The sequence below is a fragment of the Onychostoma macrolepis genome, chromosome 23 (genome assembly GCF_012432095.1).
Source record: "Onychostoma macrolepis isolate SWU-2019 chromosome 23, ASM1243209v1, whole genome shotgun sequence".
Classification (NCBI taxonomy): domain Eukaryota; kingdom Metazoa; phylum Chordata; class Actinopteri; order Cypriniformes; family Cyprinidae; genus Onychostoma; species Onychostoma macrolepis.
In genome coordinates, this window is record NC_081177.1 from 13,950,398 (window position 1) to 13,970,784 (window position 20,387).

The following is a 20,387-nucleotide window of genomic DNA, read 5'->3' on the forward strand; positions in this document are numbered from 1 at the left end:
GCCAGTCAGTTATCAATATCAATTTCACAGAGGTTAATACTGCCTATTTACAGTAACTGTTACATTGTGTTTCGATGCATACTTCAGGAAACAAGTGTTTGGTTATGTGCTGATATCAACACCAGGTGCGCACAGACAGTACTGAATGCTGCGATCCAAGAGGAAGTGCTTTTTCTGTCTTACTGTAAATGTGTAACGAATAAGAAAAAAAGTGTCCTAACTGGATAATTAAATAAAATAATTAAAATACATCTCATTAAAAATATAAAATGTGTTAATTTTTTAAAAATATTTGCACATTTAAAAAAAAAAAAAAGTGTGCTGTTTTGTATTTTGAGTATAGTGATGATTGTGGTGCATATTATCTATGTGTGTATCTAGCTGAAAGATCAACATTGTCAGTGATCTTCAACAGAGGCTTGGGTTTTTGGAATCCCTCCTCGAGGGTAAAAGATAATATGAGAAATGCAAACTATAGTTTTGCTGTGATGATCAGTTGTAAAAAAAAAAAAAAAGAAAAAAAAAAAGGGTCCAGATAGTGCAGATGTTCTGGTCCCCTGGCTCTGTTGTTATGCGAGATATTTTCTGCATTTTTGATGTCATTTCACAGAACTGATCCTCTTACTCTTTTTGTTTCTTTTCTTCTTCACGTTCTGAAATGCGGCACAGCTGTGAATGCATGTGAAGCTGATGTTTCTGTGGATATATTTAACTCTTATAGATCTGGTTGTACTGGTGCTGCCAGAAAAGGCCATGAATGCCAAAAAGATGACCAAGAGGTGTGGAATGTACTTCAGTCCTAAGGATCTACTGCTGAAGATGTATCCAGTAATAATGAAGCACAGATACAGTTTTGTCATAGATCATACAGTGCAAGATTTTCATCCTCCTTCTCCACCAGCTTGAGGGAGAAAAGACACCCTCTGTCACTTACAATTAAGATGGGTTATTATTAATTAACCAGGATTACAGGGTTTAAATCTCATCACAAGGTTATTATGAATAACCTGTAGTTGATCAATGTTTAATCAGCTGTTGACAGACAGTGATGTTACAGTCGATCATCTTCTTTGTTTGGTTGCCAGAAGCAGCGATTTGATGATAAGAGTGGGATTCTGAAGTAGGCCTAGTTATCTATTAGATTGTTAAAATCGAACCCTAGATAAGATGAAATGTAACTCATTCATGAAAACACCTTATTTATAAGGAACTACATCACATAGGATCTTCTAATTCACAATATACACTACCGTTCATTTTTTTTTTCTTTTTTGAAAGAAATTAATACTTTTCTTCAGCATACTTAAAATGATCAAAAGTGACAGTAAAGACATTTATGTTACAAAAACGGACTTTCTATTTATCAAAGAATCCTGAAAAAAGTATCTTAGTTTCCACAAATATATTAAGCAGCACGGCTGTTTTCAACATTGATAATAATACATTAAGTGACAATGTTACAGTGTTTCTTGAGCTTGTTCTGATTCAGCATATTAGAATGATTTCAGAAGGATCATGTGACACTTAAGACAGGAATAATGATTCTGAATATTCAGCTTATTCAGCCCAAATTTTAAAATACGTTAAAAAATATGGTATTGAAGCCCAGGTTGCTTTGATAGTGGCCTTCAGCTCATCTGCATTGTTGGGTCTGGTGTCTCTCATCTTCCACTTGACAATACCCTATAGAATCTCTATGGGGTTCAGGTCAGGCAAGTTTGCTGGCCAGTCAAGCACAGTAAGACCATGGTCACTGAACCAGCTTTTGGTACCTTTGGCAGTGTGGGCAGGTGCCAAGTCCTGCTGGAAAATGAAATCAGCATCTCCATAAAGCTTGTCAGCCGAAGGAAGCATCAAGTGCTCTAAAATTTCCTGGTAGATGGCTGCGTTGACTGTGGACTTCAGAAAACACAGTGGACCAACACCAGCAGATGACATGGAACCCCAAATCATCACTGACTGTGGAAACTTCACACTGGACTTCAAGCAACATGGATTCTGTGCCTCTCCACTCTTCCTCCAGACTCTGGGACCTTGATTCCCAAATGAAATGCAAAATTTACTTTCATCTGAAAAGAGGCCTTTGGACCACTGAGCAACAGTCCAGTTCTTTTTCTCCACAGCCCAGGTAAGACGCTTCTGACGTTGTCTCTGGTTCAGAAGTGGCTTGGTAGCCCTTTTCCTGAAGACGTCTGAGCGTGGTGACTCTTGATGCACTGACTCCAGCTTCAGTCCACTCCTTGTGAAGCTCTCCCAAGTGTTTGAATCGGCTTTGCTTGACTGTATTCTCAAGCTTGCGGTCATCCCTGTTGCTTGTGCACCTTTTCCTACCCAAATTATTCCTTCCAGTCAACTTTGCATTTAATATGCTTTGATACAGCACTCTGTAAACAGCCACACCTTTCAGTAATGACCCTCTGTGACTTACCTTCTTTGTGGAGGGCGTCAATGTTCATCTTCTGGATCATTGCCAAGTCAGCAGTCTTCCCCATTATTGTGGTTTCAAAGAACAAGTGATACCCAGAATTTATACTGTATGGATGGTAATTTATTGAAACTCAAATGTAAATATTCTAATATTTTGAGATACTGTTTTTAGACTTTCATGAGCTGTAAGCTCTAATCATCAAAATTAAAACAAAAAAAACTTCTGAAATGTTTTACTTTACATGCAATGAATCTAATATATATGAACGTTTCACTTATTGAAATAACTTACAAGAAAAAATGAACTTTTTCATGACATTCTAATTTACTGAGATGCACCTGTATGTATATATATATATATATATATATATATATATATATATATATATATATATAGTTGAAGACAAAATTATTAGCCCCTATGAAATTTCAGTTCTTTTCAGATATTTCCCAAGTGATGTTTAACAGAGCAAGGGAATTTTAACACAGTATTTCTTATTATACTTTTCATCTGGAGAAAGCCTTATTTATTTAAATTTGCCTGGAATATAGGAATTCTATTAAAAAAAAAAAAAATGATCTGTTTGATTGGCTACGGAACAAACCACTGTTGTTCAATGACTTGCCTAACTAACCTAACTTGCCTAATTAACCTAATTAAGCCTGTAAACTGAGGATTAGTATCTCTCAAAACAACTAGTAAAATAATATGTACTGTCATCATGGCAAAGACAAAAAAAAAATTAGTTTAGACTTGAGAAAAAGAATTATTAATGCTCACAAAGGAGGAGAAGCATTTACACGTGTATCAAAATGTTTTCAAGTGTCAAGAACAGCCGTGAGAAGTGTTATCAAGAAGTTTGAAGAGGCCCACACAGTGGAGAACAGAGGCAGGGAGTGAAAGATTTCAAAAACTTTGTAAAGAAAAATTTGAGAGAGGTTTCTAAAGACCCAAGAACAACTGCCAAGACACTAGTGAATGATTTAGTCAAGTCTGGGACTGATGTCTCAACGAAGACGGTCACTCGAGGCCCAGACAGGAATGGACTGTGAGCTTGCCGACCAAGAAAAACTCCTGAAGAAAAGACACCTCCAAGCTAGACTGAAGATTGAAGGACAACCTGGAGAAAAACTATGTATACTAGAAACGTGTCCTTTGGTCAGATGAGACAAGAGTAGAGCTCTTTGGCCATAGAGATGTTGCCTATGTTTGGAGAAAGAAGAGAGGAGTGCTCAACCCAAAGAACACCGTCTCCTGAGTGAAACATGGCAGTGGGAGTATAATGCTGTTGGGATGTTTCAGTGCATTTATGAGTGATCAACTTGTTTTTCCCTTTTAGTATTTGTGTACAAATGAGATAGATGAAGGACGAGAATAATACTGGACACATTTTCCTTGGTCATTTGTTCATGTGTGTGGAGGGTGTGTAAATGTGTCTGTTATCTTTAAAAGGGCATAATAGCTCACTGTGAGGTTTAGAAAATGAATTTCAAATAGATTTTTTGCAAGATTAAGTGCTAATTAGATTCAATTCTTTGCATTTATGTGTTGCATTGTTAACTGATGTCATTTCCTTCTCATTTGAGTGTTTCACAAATTTCAGCTCTTAATTCGTTAATGTATAAATAAGTGAAAAAATTAACCCAAATATTACCAAGACCTCTTATAATTCCAGCACAGTATGGTCAGCAACGGTATAGTCTTCTTAAGACCCTTGTAAATAAGTGTAAATGTGCTGACAGAGGCCCGTTGGGCTTACCGGTTGCTGACAAAAGTGGCTGGACTGCAAAGTTGTTCGTTTGACAGTGTTCAGCATAAGTCCATTTCAGCATTTCCTCATGAGCGCTCTTAGTCATGCTTGCACATTTGTCAACTTTTTTTTTTTTTTAATTATGCAATTACCGGTCAAACACACAGGTTAGCGCTGCTGCAGAGCATTTTTGTCATATTCTAGAATTGACCATTCCCACTGTATAGCTGCATCTTGATTGTGTTGCAAGAAAAAACATCCTTCACCGTCCTTAACATGAATTTCCCAATATGAATGTACATGTATGTTTAACATTCTCACTTTGTCATAGACATAAAAGCACATATGGTTTTTAGTTCAAATATGTTTGTGGTATATGGACCTTTCAGGACCTTTTTCATTAAAAGGTGGCAAATCAATAAATTGGGTGTTTTATTTAAGCATAATGTATTTGTATCCAAACAACACTAGTTTGTGCAATTTGTCATTCATTTCTTATTTTAATTACAAGTGGACATACAGGCCACAGTCAGTATAAGCTGGACAAAAATGTTAAATATTGGGCACTTTCCACAAATATGGCATAAAATTGAACCTAAAATATTTTTCTTAACGCGTGGTCAGTGAAAGCAAAGCATAACCTTCAGAAGTTGATTGTCGACCTCAGGAGGCCAAGCTAAATTTTATGTAAATCTTTTTAACATAAATTAATAACTGTAACAGTGGTGTGCAAAATCTGTCACTTGGTTACAGGTAACCTACATGACGTTTTTAGTAATTACAATTATTTTAAAGCAATTAATTAAATATGAATTCAAAAGATTGTTTTTTTGGATTAGTTTTTGTGCTGTTAGATATTTTATTGAACATAATAGGTTAAACGAATTAATGAATATAGTGTACATCATTTGGAGTATGCCATTTGTAAAATTTTTAAAAAGGTTTCCTTTTATTTTCAACCTTTATACTGTACATCAAGAGAATTTAATACCTCAAAACGAAGCTATCAGGTAGACAGACAGGCCATTGTTGGGTGTGAGTGGCTCTAGTGATTGTTGTGTTAATGGACTCTTCTCTTTGTTCATGCTCAGCTTGGTGTCTTTTCTTCAAGTAGCGGCAGTCTCATGTCAGTCGATAGTTTGTAATCACGATTCTCTCCTACAGAAGTACCGACCCCATTTCCTCTTAACCTGCCTTTCTCAAATGTCTGAATAAATCTGTATTCGGTTACACGTACGCGACACAAGAGGCATTGAATTTAATTGCATCCCAGTTAATAATTCATATATGTTGAGGTATAGTTTGTTAACTTACCACATCCTTTCTTGAGCCTTAATTAAGTAATCAACATCATCCAATTTTGGACAATTGCAAAGCAACTCTGAAATCTCCCTACATTTAGCAGAAATTTCACTTGGCTGAAAAAATCTGTTATCCCACATTTAAGTCATTTGTTGCGCGAATTGCTGTTTTTGAATGAATCTTTAAAGTGAATCATTCTCGTTCACTTCCATGGACTGAACTATTTAGGTTCATTGAATCTCCCCTTTGAAGCGTGTTTGCTTTTTACTTGTGAGGAGATGCTTAAACTACTTTAGCAGTTTTGGACACGCAAAACGACTCGGTTTTGAACGAATCGGTTGATGAATCCTTCAGCGACTCACTAAAAGACAAGTCGCTATCTACAGACGTAAAGCCCAGAAAAGTATCCGTGAATGAATCATTTTGGTGAACACACTCAACAGATTCGAATCACTGAGATGAATCAAAATCCCCATCATCACTAGAAGGAAGCTCCGGCTTTAGGACCCAGACGACTTTCAATCATTTGAACGAATGGCACCTGTTGCGTTCAAAGGGAAGCCGGGAGGCCAGTGCTGCTGGTCGCGTGAAACCATCGCGCGCTTAGTGAACCACATACATCTAAAACGCGAGGTTACAGAGTAACAATATCCGTCCATCGACTCACAGCTCAAACAAACGGTGCCGCGTTAGACAAGGAACCGCGTATCTGTCTAGATAATCTGCTTCTGGGAGAAGCACATGATTGACTTAAATTATTACAGGTAAGTTTTGAAGATTTAATTAAATGAATCCTTTATTTGTTTCGACGTGTTTCGCGTCATGTATTTTGTCAACAAAAATAACCTCGGCGTATCTTCCTTTCCTCCTTGACATGAGCGGGTTTCATCTTTGTTTAATAGTATAAGTTACCCTTTTCTAACAAACAAAAGCTCGTTTGTCGTTCATTATCCTCATTTATTCGAAAATAAGGCTCCTAGAAGGTTGTGAAAGATTAAAATTTGTGTCATACTGTTAACATTTTAACCATCATATAGGCTATTCTTCACTCACTTCCTTATCTATTCAGAAGTTTCGTTTAGTTGTCATATTGCGTGGCATTATTTTTTATTTTTTTTGTTTAAACTTTAAGGAAGTACTTGGGGTTTGCGAAATTTGCGAAACACTCACATTATTCAGTAAGGAAGAATGCAGTTTAACCAATATATGTTACTTCATAATTTGTGGTTGTAATAATGTCCATCTGAGCTCATAACCATTCAACTGACTCAGTATTAATGTAGGAGAACCAGTTTTAGTTTGAATGATTGGGTAAGTCTGCACACCTACGCAGAAGAATAGCAGAAGTCGGCCTGTCTCTGTTGGCCACTACCCGTCTTGGGATTTGTGATGTAGATGTTTTTAAATAGACTGGTTCCGTGTGCACTGAGGTTACTGATTCATTTAACACCATAAGTTCCACTGTCCTGACACTTCCTATTTTGAAAAAGTAATTACTTGAGGTTGAAATGCAAGAATAATAGTTCTTTAAATGCGCCAGAACCCAAGATGACCGTTAAACTCGTACCAAGCAGATGGTGAGATCCAGTTTTTTTTTTTTTGTCCTGTTCAGTTAGTCAGATCACAGGCGACGTGTCACAGTTTTGAAGTGTATTTATGCAAAGATCCCAACGCCACCCATTAAGTGTAGTGGGAGTGTGCGGTGAGCCACCTGCTGCCACGTGGATCCAGCAGGGCGAAGGAAGGATCAGGTGCAGAGGGTGTTTGTTGTCAGGTGAGGTTTGTTTGCTCTGTTGCTGTGATCCGTTTGAGAGTCCACAGTGCAGTCTTTGTTTACTAATTAAGAGTGGGCCATGGCTTGCTTTGTTGTGGAGTTTGTGTACATAAACTATAATTTTCCTTCATAAGTGATCATTGTGGTCTGTTTTTACAGTTTGGTGATCAAGATTGGCCAACAGAATGCGTCTGAGACGTCGTCTCTCCCCCCTGAAGCTTACTGTTCTGGGTGGCACACTTTTTATGGTCATTCTGGTGGTGCTCCAGAGGGACGTTGGCAGCGGCTCGCTTCAGGACCCCTGGCTACAAGATCTCTCTAACAAAAAGGAGAGGGTGTTCGAGATGGTCCGCGGGGCTGTCAATAACTTTGCCTTCCAGATCGGAGCCCCACAGCCCCCATCGGTGGGAGTGGTGCCCACCCCGGACCAAAACTGCCCCCCGGGTTTCTACACTCAGGTGGATCTCAAACCGTGGATTGAGAGACCTCCTCAGGACCCTCAAGCACTGGGAGCCAATGGCTTAGCCTTCCAGAAAGCCAGCATGACTGCGGAGGAGGAGAAGGAAAAGCAGGAGGGCATGACCAGGCACTGCTTTAACCAGTTTGCCAGCGACCGAATCTCTTTGCACCGCAGTCTTGGAGATGACACCCGTCCACCCGAGTAAGAATGGGCACATTGTTTGGCACCATGAGAAAATGTGGAATACAAACAATTCATTCAATTCAGCAACCGATCCGCCATTAATAATGATTCCCTTCATAGGTTAAAGTGAGGCAGCACTCATGATGTGTTGTAATGTTTGCTGGCATTTTAGATGCTTTTTAATTTACGTTGACTCATTTGATCTGTTTACACAGAAACATAAGGGTGCAGATTTATCTGTTGATTTAAGGGCTCGGGCTGAAGCCATATAAATGCTGCCCAAACACTCATTGTAGATTAGAGTCTTTACTGTTTTGCTGCTTTGGCAGTTTCTAATCACACCTTCACTTGTTGCATCACTGAACAAAAGGGAAACGTAACGCGTTAACCTATGAATCTTATTATGTTTAAACACTGTGTTAAGTAACAGACCTTAAGCAATTTGCATACGTACTCATATTTATAATACTGATAATTACAGTGTTTATATGCGTATTTTGGGTATTGTTTTAGAATATTACCTTCTACTTTTTGAGGCGTGTATGTTTGTCAGGGTTATTATAGTTAACCAAAAATAAACCATAAAAATGCTTTCATTATTTGGGGAAAAAAAACTGAAGTGACATAAAACAATGAAACTTATTTTATTTATGCTAGAAGGCAAGATGACATTTCTCATTTACATTTAGATTAACATGATATACCTAAAATACAAAAAAACTGAAATAATAATTATATAGACATAAACTAAAACTGTATATATACACACATATATGTATGTGTGTTTTGTAAATATGCATTTATTTATTTATTAATTATTATTTATTTATTAATTATTATTATTTTTCATGCGTTCTTTATAGGTGTGTTGAGCGGAAGTTTCGCCGATGTCCTCCACTCCCCACCACGAGTGTGATCATTGTGTTTCATAACGAGGCATGGTCAACACTTCTGCGCACCGTGTACAGTGTGCTGCACACCTCCCCGGCGGCCTTCCTCAAAGAAATCATACTGGTGGATGACGCCAGCATGGCAGGTAGGCCCGGCCTTATCAGTTCATGCTCTAAAAATTAACTACCTGTAGAAGTAATGTCTGTGAAGAAATGTCTATGTTCTTGGCTTAGTGGCAAACAGTTTTATTTAGTGGAATGTTACTTGTCTGAGTGCATCTTCAGGTGAATGAAAAATGTCACAAACATACAGTAGAAAGATCAAGGAACCAGTTAATGATGCCAAAAAAAACGTCTGAGGGAACATAAAGGAAATCATATTGCGTTGTAAAGAAAGTATTAATATAAACTTACTGGCAATTAAATATTAATTAATCGTATTAATCTTTAAGTAAGAACTTTTTAATTTTTCTCTTCATTAGTTTAATTGTTCTCATTAATCTCCTCACTGGTTTTAGGTACTTTGTTATTGCTGGAAGTGATAAGATAAAGGAAGTGTGTCAGTTCGTTTGAAGTCTCACCACAGGAAGCAACATGCTCTGAATCTATTTTTAGACATTGAAAAATGCCACATTGAACACTTTACAATTGACAGTGTTACTCTTGTGCTCTACAGTTGAAAAATTTGGTTGTAAGTCATTTATCCTCATGAAGTATTCATCAAAAATACAGTAAACCAGTAATATCGTGAAATACTATTATATTAAATAACCAATTTCGTTTTTGAATATTTGAAATATTTTAAAATTGTATTAATTTCTCTGATGGCAAAGCTGAATGTTCAGCAGCCATTATTTCAGCCTTCTGGTGCTCAACAAACTGGATTATTTGAAAAATTATATAAGAACAGCATTTATTTGAAATATAAATATTTTGTAACATTGATCAAAATTGACAGCAAATATATTTAGAATTTAATGTACCCTTGCTGAAAAAAAAAAGAGTCTCAAACCAGGTATTATTGTTATATTGTTATTATTGGTAGTTTACAATACAGAAGAAACAAAAAAACAAGTTTACACTAATGTCTGTCTTGTACATTTGCTCTTGTATGTTCTTGCAGAACACCTCCATGAGAAGCTGGATGAGTATGTGAAGTCACTGAAGATCGTGAAGGTAGTGCGTCAGCCGGAGAGGAAGGGCCTCATCACCGCGAGGCTTCTCGGAGCCAGTAAAGCTCAGGGAGAAATCCTCACCTTCCTAGATGCTCACTGTACGTATGTCATCACTCTTCATGGCTTTCCCAGCCCAGTTCCATTGTCTCACACAGCAGACCAGTTTCTGTTAACACGTCATTAACATCCATCAGTCTTGCTGTTTTTTGCGACTGGATGGAAAGTAATTTTTCAGGAACCTGCTCTTCAGGTACACAGGCATGAGCTTAAAGTGGTTACTCCCATGATTCATTTGATATTTTTTTTTTTTTTTTTATTCTTCTGGCACTCATGTCATTTGCAAAGTTATGCGCTGTGACAAAGGGCTAGAATGTGATGCTTATCTGTTTTGCTTTGAGCCACTGTAGGCGGGATTGAAGCCTAGCAACTCATGTTACACCTGTGTAGCGTTTTCTGATACCTTGTCACATATTTCAACCCTTTCATCTTATACATGTCATCTTAGCATATGTGCTTGAGTAGCGTATTTATTACTTGTTGTTTATTTTTGTTTATTTTTGTTGTTACAGGTGAGTGTTTCCATGGCTGGCTCGAGCCTCTCCTTGCTCGCATTGTTGAGGAGCCCACTGCTGTGGTGAGCCCCGAAATCACAACCATTGATTTAAACACTTTCCAGTTCCACAAGCCTGTGGCGTCTGCTCGTGCCCATAACAGGGGCAACTTTGACTGGAGTCTCACATTTGGCTGGGAGGCCATTCCAGATTACGAGAACGCTAAACGCAAAGATGAGACGTACCCAGTAAAGTAAGTCATGCATGTTTTATTTACTTTTTTAACCTTGGTCTAATACAATTTTGTGTGTTCATGTTGTTGTGATTGACACATCAATAATTACCTTTCTCAAGACGGGTGTATTTGCTTTTTAATCAGTTAGAGGGATTGTTTCCCCAAAAATGAAAATTGTCAGTTACACACCCAAAATAAATCTTGACAAGGTGATCAGATGGGGTCTCGTATTACTCTCAAGGTTTTTTGTGATAATGACCTGGGCCCGTTTAGAGAGCTCCTAATTTAGCTTAAAAATTTCTAACTAGGAGTCTTAGCTTAAAAGTGATTCAGGACCAATCTGAGAATAACTCCGAGCGAGGAAAATGCAAAAACTTTTATCTTAGTGAGGAGGCGGGGCTGACCCCGTTGCTAACTATGACACAGTCTTTTGAAGACTGTGGTTGGTTAGTTGTCCAAGACTGAAATAAAAGAGCGCTTTTAAGAGTAGGGTTTATAAGCTTTCACTTTGAAAGTACAGGCATAATTTTTCCTGTTTTACTGTTTTCTCTCTCTCTATCACACACACACATTATATATGTATATATATTCTTTATGTTTTATTTACCATGCTGTCATACTTAACGTATTTTATAGGAAATGAACAGCGACACAATGAGGTTCTGAAAGTGCTGTAACAGACCCAAATCACCGCTGCTGCAGAGTTGCATTTTTCCAGTTGCAAAATATGTTAATGTGGTGATTACGTCCATTTCTGGCGCTATGGCATTTCTGCGCGGTGTCTGAGATGTTAGCGTGTCTCAAATAAGATCGGTCACAAACATGATTCCTGCATGATCTAATGTGTAGCGTCTTATTAACTCACTGTCATGCATTGTGTGCAACACATTTCTTCTCCCTCTTCATGTTTAGTCCATTTTCTCCACTGCTAAAGAAACTCTTAAGCCTCTTAAAACGCCTCGTTCGTACTCTTAACAATTTTGGACCTTAAGACCTCTTTTAAGGGTTAAGATGCTTTCTGAATTACTTTTTTCTTTAGTAGGATCTTTTCTTTAATTTTAAGAGGAAACACCCACATTTCTAAGAATTTTCTTAGAATTTTGTTACTAGGAGCAGCTCTTAGCACTAAGATTTTTCATGAATACGGGCCCTGGCCATTATTCTGTTTGTTTACTTGTTACTTGCCAAAAACTTAATAAATGGAAATACTGACCATTCGCAATTCCAGGGAAGTTATGAGATGTGTGATTTTACATTTGTTCTGTCTGATACAAGTATTCTGCTGCATCTGAACATGATGTAGCCCTGCTGGACATTCACTGTGATTTGTTACTTTGCCTTTGCACCGTGTGGTGTGTTAATGAAATGCTTGGAATTTTTTTAAACACTGTTCATTCATCACCAGGTTCTTCCTGTCAATCCGATTTTTATGAATGATACAACCAGCAAAGTCATTTCAAGTTTCACTAAGTATCAAATGAACCAGGTTCTCTGAGTTTACTATGGCCATGTCTTAAAAGAGATTGCTAGGATTAGGCTACATGTGTCCTCAGCTAATTAAACAGCCTATACTATCATAAAGCACATCGGTAACACTTTATTTTGATAGTCCACTAAACATTCTACCAACCGTAAGTAACTTTGCAACTACATGTCAACTAATAGTCATTAGAGTATTAGTAGACTGTCTGCTTAATATCTTCTAATGCTTTAACATATTGACTATAAGAAACTTTGCAAGTATGTCAATTTATTCCACTAACCGTAAACCTAACCTAACAGTCTACTCTGACAGTCAGTAGACATGTAGTTGTAAATGAATGAGAATTAGTTGACACGTAGTTGTAAATGAATGAGAATTAGTTGACATGTAGTTGCAAAGTTACTTGTAGTTAGTAGAATGTCTAAAGTGGTCTATCAAAATAAAGTCATTCATAACCTATTTTTGTATGCAGTATGCGGCCGTCTTGAACAAGTGTAGAATTGCACATTTAAGATGCATGATGTCTCACGCATCTTATGTCACTACATTGTTTGTATATACAGCGTTTCCCTTTAGCAACAAGCTGGTGAAATATCTGGATAATTCGGAATAACCATTTGTGAACAAATAAGTGAGAAATTAATGACATGTATTTGTTTTACAGTATTGGTAACTCTATGAAGTCTGTTTTCAGAATGCATTATAAGGGTGTTCTTACTTGGGCATTATAATAAATGCATAATGCCTTTTAATAATCATAACTGCAATTATGCTTGCCTGTGTGCGGTTATAACTTTTAATGTACGATTATTTATAACATTATGAATACCGTGTTATATCCACTTAGGTTATAATAGATTATAGTTCCAATAGTTGTTGTAAATCTCCTACTGTACATATGTATTAACACTTTGCATAGCTTCTGCTTTTAAAAAAGAAACCATTTCCCTCTTTGTTAGTTTTATGTAGATAAATATTTTTATTTTATTTTTTAATTTGCATACCAATGGTTTTTCTGAGGTGAAAAGTAATAGGATCTGACACCTGCTCTCTGGCTACAAATCCTGCTAATTGTATTTGTCTTGTTCTTTCTTTCAGAACTCCAACATTTGCCGGTGGTTTGTTCTCTATATCTAAGGCCTATTTTGAGAAAATTGGGACCTACGATGATAAAATGGAGATATGGGGTGGAGAAAACATCGAGATGTCTTTCAGGGTCAGTTCCAGCTCTTCAGAATTCACCTGCAGCCATAATGAGACCTGTTAAAACATGGATGTGTTTTGTGCTGTCAGGTGTGGCAGTGTGGCGGACAGTTGGAGATAATCCCCTGCTCCGTCGTGGGTCATGTGTTCCGCACCAAGAGTCCTCACACCTTCCCCAAAGGTACAGAGGTCATTACACGTAACCAGGTGCGCTTGGCTGAGGTGTGGATGGATGACTACAAGCTGATTTACTATCGCCGCAGCCAAAGTGCAGCTAAAATGGCCGAAGATGTAAGAACTGCTTTCGCTTTCAGAGGATTAAAATATTAACCTTGTGTATACAGTATATCCACTGTAAGTGTAAGCAAAGAGCATATGATTAACTGCATGACTTTTGTTTCCTGTATGGTTGTGTAGAAAAACTACGGTGATCTATCTGACCGTTTGAAACTCAGAGAAACCTTACAATGCAAGAACTTTTCTTGGTACCTAACCAATGTCTACCCAGAAGCCTTTGTCCCTGATCTCACCCCTGTCAAGTTTGGAGCTGTAAGTGCAACATTTATGATGATTAGCCATTTTTAATACAGTCTGGGGCTTTTTTTTTTTTAATTTGTGTGTGTGTGTGTAGCTCAAGAATAGGGGATCACAGCAATGTCTGGATGTTGGAGAAAGTAACAATGGGGGAAAGCCTGTGATTATGTATGTATGTCACAACATGGGCGGCAATCAGGTATAGTACCATCACTCTCATTCACGTTGATATTAAGAGTAGAGGTGCTCTTAAAGGCATTTTGACTATGGTTTACTTCTTGATCCGAAGAGAACAGATGTTCATCATGATGTGTTTGTTTTCAGTACTTTGAATATACATCACATAAGGAGCTGAGGCATAACATAGGGAAACAGCTCTGCCTACACGCGTCTCCTTACCCAGAGCCAGTGAAGATTGAGCTCTGTACGCTGAAGGGCAAAGGCAGCAGTTTGACTCCGGAACAAGAATGGGTGTTCGCAGAAGTAAGTGTCCTCTCAGAACAGAAAGGAATTACTCAACTGGTCTTTCTTCCGTTTTTGCTGTCTCCATTTGTTATCAGATTCTACATCCGTCCCCTTCTACTTACTGTCTGTTGCAAACCTTTTTAGCAGGTGAACTTGATCAAACACTAATGTCATGTCACCTAAAATATGTTATAAATGTTGTATATTAATGTAAACAATTGTTCAAAAGTGATTGGACTTTTTTTTTTTTTTTTCATTAATTGTTTTTATTTAGATTTTATGTATTTAAATTAATAGTTTTTATTCCGTTAGGAGGCATTAAAGACATTTATAATGTAGCCAAATATTTCTGTGTTAAACAAATGCTGTTCTTTGGAACTTTTCTGTTCATCAGAGAATCATGAAAAATATGGAACATGTTTCCACAAATTTAAGCTGTTTTTAGAATTAAGACCTGTTTCTTGAGCACCAAATCCACGTATTAGAACGATTTCTGAAGGATCAAGTGACACTGAAGACTGGAGAAAATGGCTTTAAACCATAGTGTGCTGTATATGTTCATATTAAAATATGTGACCCTGGACCACAAAACCAGTCATAAGTAGAACGGGTATATTTGTAGCAATAGCCAAAAATACATTGTATGGGTCAAAATTATCGATTTTTCTATTCTGCCAAAAGTCATTAGTATAGATCATATTCCATGAAGATATTTTGTAAATTTCCTACTGTAAATATATCAACTTAATTTTTTATTAGTAATATGCATTGCTAAGAATTTCATTTGGACAACTTTAAAGGTGATTTTTCTCAATATTTAGATTTTTATTTATTTTTATGCACCCTTAAATTCCAGATTTTCAAACAGTTGTATCTCAGCCAAATATTGTCCTAATAAACCATACATCAATGGCAAGTTTATTTATTCAGCTTTCAGAAAATGTATAAATTTTAATTTGAAAAAATAAAAAAGACACTTATGACTGGTTTTGTGGTCACATATTAGAATGAATAATTAAATAATTCTGTCATTAATCAAAGGGTGAGCATACCAAATACAGCATTCAGTATCCTGATATTCATGTTAAATTTTCAGGTCAAAAATCAAGTTTAAATTCCTGCGATCTGATAGTTTCACCCCATGGACCCTTTTCACAAGACTGTGATGACGCGTTTCAACGGTCATCATCATTATAAATCCTTGAAAGTTTTTTATATATATATATTTTTTTTTAAATGTATGTACATTTATAACCCTATACTTTGTATTATATCACCGTTTCATCAAGTAAAAAAAAAAAAAATAGTTAACGCTAATGCGAGGGTGTTTCTAATGCAGCCTCAATGTGAGCGACGGTAAATTTGACATCGTTCTCTCGTCTGACTGCTGTTATCAGTCTCTCTCAATTTTTTTCCTTTGATTGAAAGTCTTAAACACTATTGTGGAGTTTTTCTTTTGCTATTTGAGCAAATGGGAATGCAAAAAATATATTTGTGGTACCCTCTCATTCACTGCTGTCGGATTTTACCCAACTATGACGACTTCCGCTGCTGAGAAACCCGGAAATGTGAGAGAGGTCCATTCAGACGAGTAACTAGTTTTTATTTTTTTTTTCATGTGTTCATTTTAGGAGGACCTGCTTAAAAATCCGTCCTCTGGAAAGTGCCTCCATAAAAAAGGAGACAAGATATTAATGAGCCCCTGCAATCCAGCAGACCATCACCAGCAGTGGACTTTCAGTTGACCTCACACTCCAGTCGAGGAGCAAGGACGTTCACTCCCATAAGACCCACGAGGGAGGACCAGCAGCTACAGCTCAGGCTGACAAACTCACTGTAGGCCTGAGCGGATGCACTGGGAGTGTATTGGATAGTTCATATCCATAAGCTCCTGAAGACATTATGATCAGACTGGGGTCAGGATGCTCAGGGAAAACAGTGGAGATCATGCACATCAACCCACTGGAGCATTACAGAGTGAACAATCCAGCAGCTAGATTGTTTACTTGATGCAATTTATTGCCTTATTGATGATGTTTACTGCTGCTTTAAAATGGTGTAGGTTTTATTTATTTTTAAAGAAATGGAAAATTAAATATTTTTGGAACATTGTTAGTGTTAAGGCCAATGAACGGCCGGCCTTGCCAACTATACATGTGATGTTTGTATGATCCTAATCATTTGCACATGCTGCAGGGGATGAGGGTTTTCTTCAGCTCTAGTAAACCGTCACAAGAGGTAGTTTCAGATCCTTCTCTTGTGTTTTTGAAGCCGTCAGTATGTATAAAGCAACATGTGACTTGCATTCCTTGATTGTTTCAGTGTGCTGAGGTCTTTTGGGGGAAATCATGCTCTAATGTATACATGAAGAGATCAGATGCAAATCCCTCTAAATCCATCAGACTTCTTTTCTTTTAAATGAGCATTTTTTTTATCAGGCTCTTATGATCAGGTTCAGTAGTTTCATTTTAAAGATAACGATAAGGTAATTAGTTCGTGAATAAAATAACTTTTTTTCAAAAATCTCACTTTAGACAATCCATTGGTTTTTAACATTGTTAGATTTTCTTTTGCGTCAAAACCAGCTAAATCCACCTCTTTGGGACAAGACAGTAAATAGGCCCAGTTGAAACCCTGTCTGAATACAGGTAAAAATCCCCCAAAAATATTTAAAAAAAAGAAGGAAAAAAAAAAGATTCACACAGTATAAGCACAATGGTATAAAATGGCAGCATGTTTATTTTAACAACAAAAAACAGACGTTTCACAAACAACCCAACATTAAAAATGCATTAAAATACATACATCTGGCATAACATTCATACGAGAGAGAAGAATGGCGTCTTGTTTGACTTTGTCGTTTGTGAAATAGAGCTGTTGTTTGATGTATAATAAATCAGATTCCTTCAAAGTAACCGCACTGCACGAAAAACTGTTACGAACGCATGCTACACTTGAGACCGAGCCATTTCCAAGTTTTGAGGTAAATAACGTTTTCTTCTGCTATTCAATGTCAGTAGGACAGGCTCATCCATTTCATCGTGCTCCATCTTTTATGAATCTGAATCTAAAACAACCTCCACAGAAAAATCAGCTCCTCAGCGCGCCACTATATTGAAACCGCTCGAAATCATATGATTCGATTCGCGCCTTCTGATTGGTTGTCGGAACATAGCGGCTTTTGCTGCTAAAGGGAAGTGGCGTTTAGAGGCTTTTGCATCTGAACTCTTCGCATGTAATTAACCGTTTTATCCTCTTCACCTCTACATTATTATTATTTATGAATTTTGACTGCACAGATTTATTCTTTAATAATTGGAAATTTCAAATATTTGATGATTTTCATGTATAAAAAATACACACTTGTATTGTTTTTCAAAACGCATTCTGTTCTGGTTGTTAACGGTTTAAAAAATGTGTTTAAAAATTATTCAGCAGTTTATGATTCTTAAGGTCCACTGTCCTGCGGTATTTATCTCCAACACTAATCAAGCACACCTGCTTGTAATCTCAAAGACCTGATTAGCTTGTTCAGGTGTGTTTTACTGGGTTTGGAGCTAAACTCCTACAGGAGCAGAATTGAAGAGCTAGTTACTGCTGTTATCATCACAATGAAATTGTGATAACTTGATATTGACCACTATTGTGATCCGCAAAAGAAATAAAGCATCAAAAAGCTTCCAAACTTTCTTGCATTGTCTTATGGAGGTCCTTTATTCTCTTTTTCATGACTTTACAATAGTAGTAGTTCTAGTTATGGTATTTTAGTGAAAATTTTAGAAATTTAGAGTTTTTTTTTTTTGTCTGTTTAGCGTATATTACAGGGGCCTTTTTGAATAAAATTGTTTTATTAGGTGGTCATCATGTTAGCTTTGTGGCCAACGGTTGTGAGCATTTCTCTCGTTCACCGATAGGTGGCAGTCGGCGTCATATTTCTGTTTTAGAGGATTGTAAAAATAAGCTCTGAGAACCTGAAGGGTGTTCCTGGAAATGCTGTAAATACAGGTAACACGCTTTCACTGATAACCTAACCCTAAAACGTGTCGTGAGAGTTAGTGCTGTTTAGCAAGCATGTTTGTGCTGAAGTCTTATTAAATTTCAAACTGCAGCGCTCTGTGTTTGTATAGTTAGATGCTTTTCAATCTTTATCTCTTATACATGTTTACCATGGTTACGACAAAACACCAACTGTTGTAAAATCTAGTTCATCGTAAATGGCCAGTCAGTTATCAATATCAATTTCACAGAGGTTAATACTGCCTATTTACAGTAACTGTTACATTGTGTTTCGATGCATACTTCAGGAAACAAGTGTTTGGTTATGTGCTGATATCAACACCAGGTGCGCACAGACAGTACTGAATGCTGCGATCCAAGAGGAAGTGCTTTTTCTGTCTTACTGTAAATGTGTAACGACTTTAACTTCCTCTTTTTGGTGTAGTGCCAGAATTTCATTGCGTGAGCGATTCTTTGTAACTCACAAAATGGTCCATAATGTGATAAAGTTGATCATGCTTCAGCTGAACTTGCTGGAGTTTAAAATGTTTGGTGCCAAAAGAAAAAAAAAAAAAAAAGCTAATTTTGTAGAAAAAAAAGTGTCCTAACTGGACAATTAAATAATAAAATAATTAAAATACATCTCATTAAAAATATAAAATGTGTTAATCTTTTAAAAATATTTGCACATTTAAAAAAAAAAAAAGTGTGCCGTTTTGTATTTTGAGTATAGTGATGATTGTGGCGCATATTATCTATGTGTGTATCTAGCTGAAAGATCAACATTGTCAGTGATCTTCAACAGAGGCTTGGGTTTTTGGAATCCCTCCTCGAGGGTAAAAGATAATATGAGAAATGCAAACTATAGTTTTGCTGTGATGATCAGCTGTTAAAAAAAAAGAAAAAGAAAAAAAAAAAGGGTCCAGATAGTACAGATGTCCTGGTCCCCTGGCTCTGTTGTTATGCGAGAGCAGTTTATGGTAGATTTTGGAAGGAGAGGAGGGTGTTGCTTTTCTGCATTTTTGATGTCATTTCACAGAACTGATCCTCTTACTCTTTTTGTTTCTTTTCTTCTTCACGTTCTGAAATGCGGCACAGCTGTGAATGCATGTGAAGCTGATGTTTCTGTGGATATATTTAACTCTTATAGATCTGGTTGTACTGGTGCTGCCAGAAAAGGCCATGAATGCCAAAAAGATGACCAAGAGGTGTGGAATGACTTGTCAATAACCGAGGATTAGTATCTTTCAAAACAACTAGTAAAATAATATGTACTGTCATCATGGCAAAGACAAAAAAAAAAAAAATTAGTTTAGACTTGAGAAAAATAATTATTAATGCTCACAAAGGAGGAGAAGTGTCAAGAACAGCTGTGAGAAGTGTTATCAAGAAGTTTGAAGAGGCCCACACAGTGGAGAACAGAGGCAGGAAGTGAAAGATTTCAAAAACTTTGTAAAGAAAACTATTGAGAGAGGTTTCTAAAGACTCAAGAACAACTGACAAGACACTAGTGAATGATTTAGTCAAGTCTGGGACTGATGTCTCAACGAAGACGGTCACTCGAGGCCCAGACAGGAATGGACTGTGAGCTTGCCGACCAAGAAAAACTCCTGAAGAAAAGACACCTCCAAGCTAGACTGAAGATTGAAGGACAACCTGGAGAAAAACTATGTATACTAGAAACGTGTCCTTTGGTCAGATGAGACAAGAGTAGAGCTCTTTGGCCATAGAGATGTTGCCTATGTTTGGAGTAGAAGAGACAGGTGCTCAACCCAAAGAACACCGTCTCCTGAGTGAAACATGGCAGTGGGAGTATAATGCTGTTGGGATGTTTCAGTGCGTTTGAAACTGGGAATCCCATCAGGGTAAAAAAAAAATCATGAAAATGGAAGACTACGAGAAGATTTTGAAAGACAACCTCAGGCAATCTGCAACAAAAGATTGTTCGGGTCGACGTT

The 20,387-nt window shown here is 37.1% G+C and overlaps 1 protein-coding gene across 2 annotated transcripts; it reads left to right on the top strand.

Moving 5' to 3' along the window:
- The first annotated feature begins 6,008 nt into the window (after nt 1–6,008).
- LOC131532270 (polypeptide N-acetylgalactosaminyltransferase 6-like) lies at nt 6,009–18,122 on the top strand. Of its 2 annotated transcripts, XM_058763789.1 has the most exons (12): nt 6,009–6,244; nt 7,093–7,254; nt 7,414–7,915; nt 8,761–8,933; nt 9,911–10,060; nt 10,532–10,766; nt 13,330–13,447; nt 13,525–13,725; nt 13,852–13,983; nt 14,066–14,167; nt 14,293–14,451; nt 16,065–18,122. In XM_058763789.1, the coding sequence occupies exons 3-12, from the start codon at nt 7,440–7,442 to the stop codon at nt 16,176–16,178; spliced, it is 1,860 nt and encodes a 619-aa protein (XP_058619772.1). In that variant the 5' UTR covers nt 6,009–6,244; nt 7,093–7,254; nt 7,414–7,439; the 3' UTR covers nt 16,179–18,122. The 2 variants fall into 2 exon arrangements, with proteins under 2 accessions (XP_058619772.1, XP_058619773.1); XM_058763790.1 differs by lacking the exon at nt 7,093–7,254.
- The last annotated feature ends 2,265 nt before the right edge of the window (nt 18,123–20,387 follow it).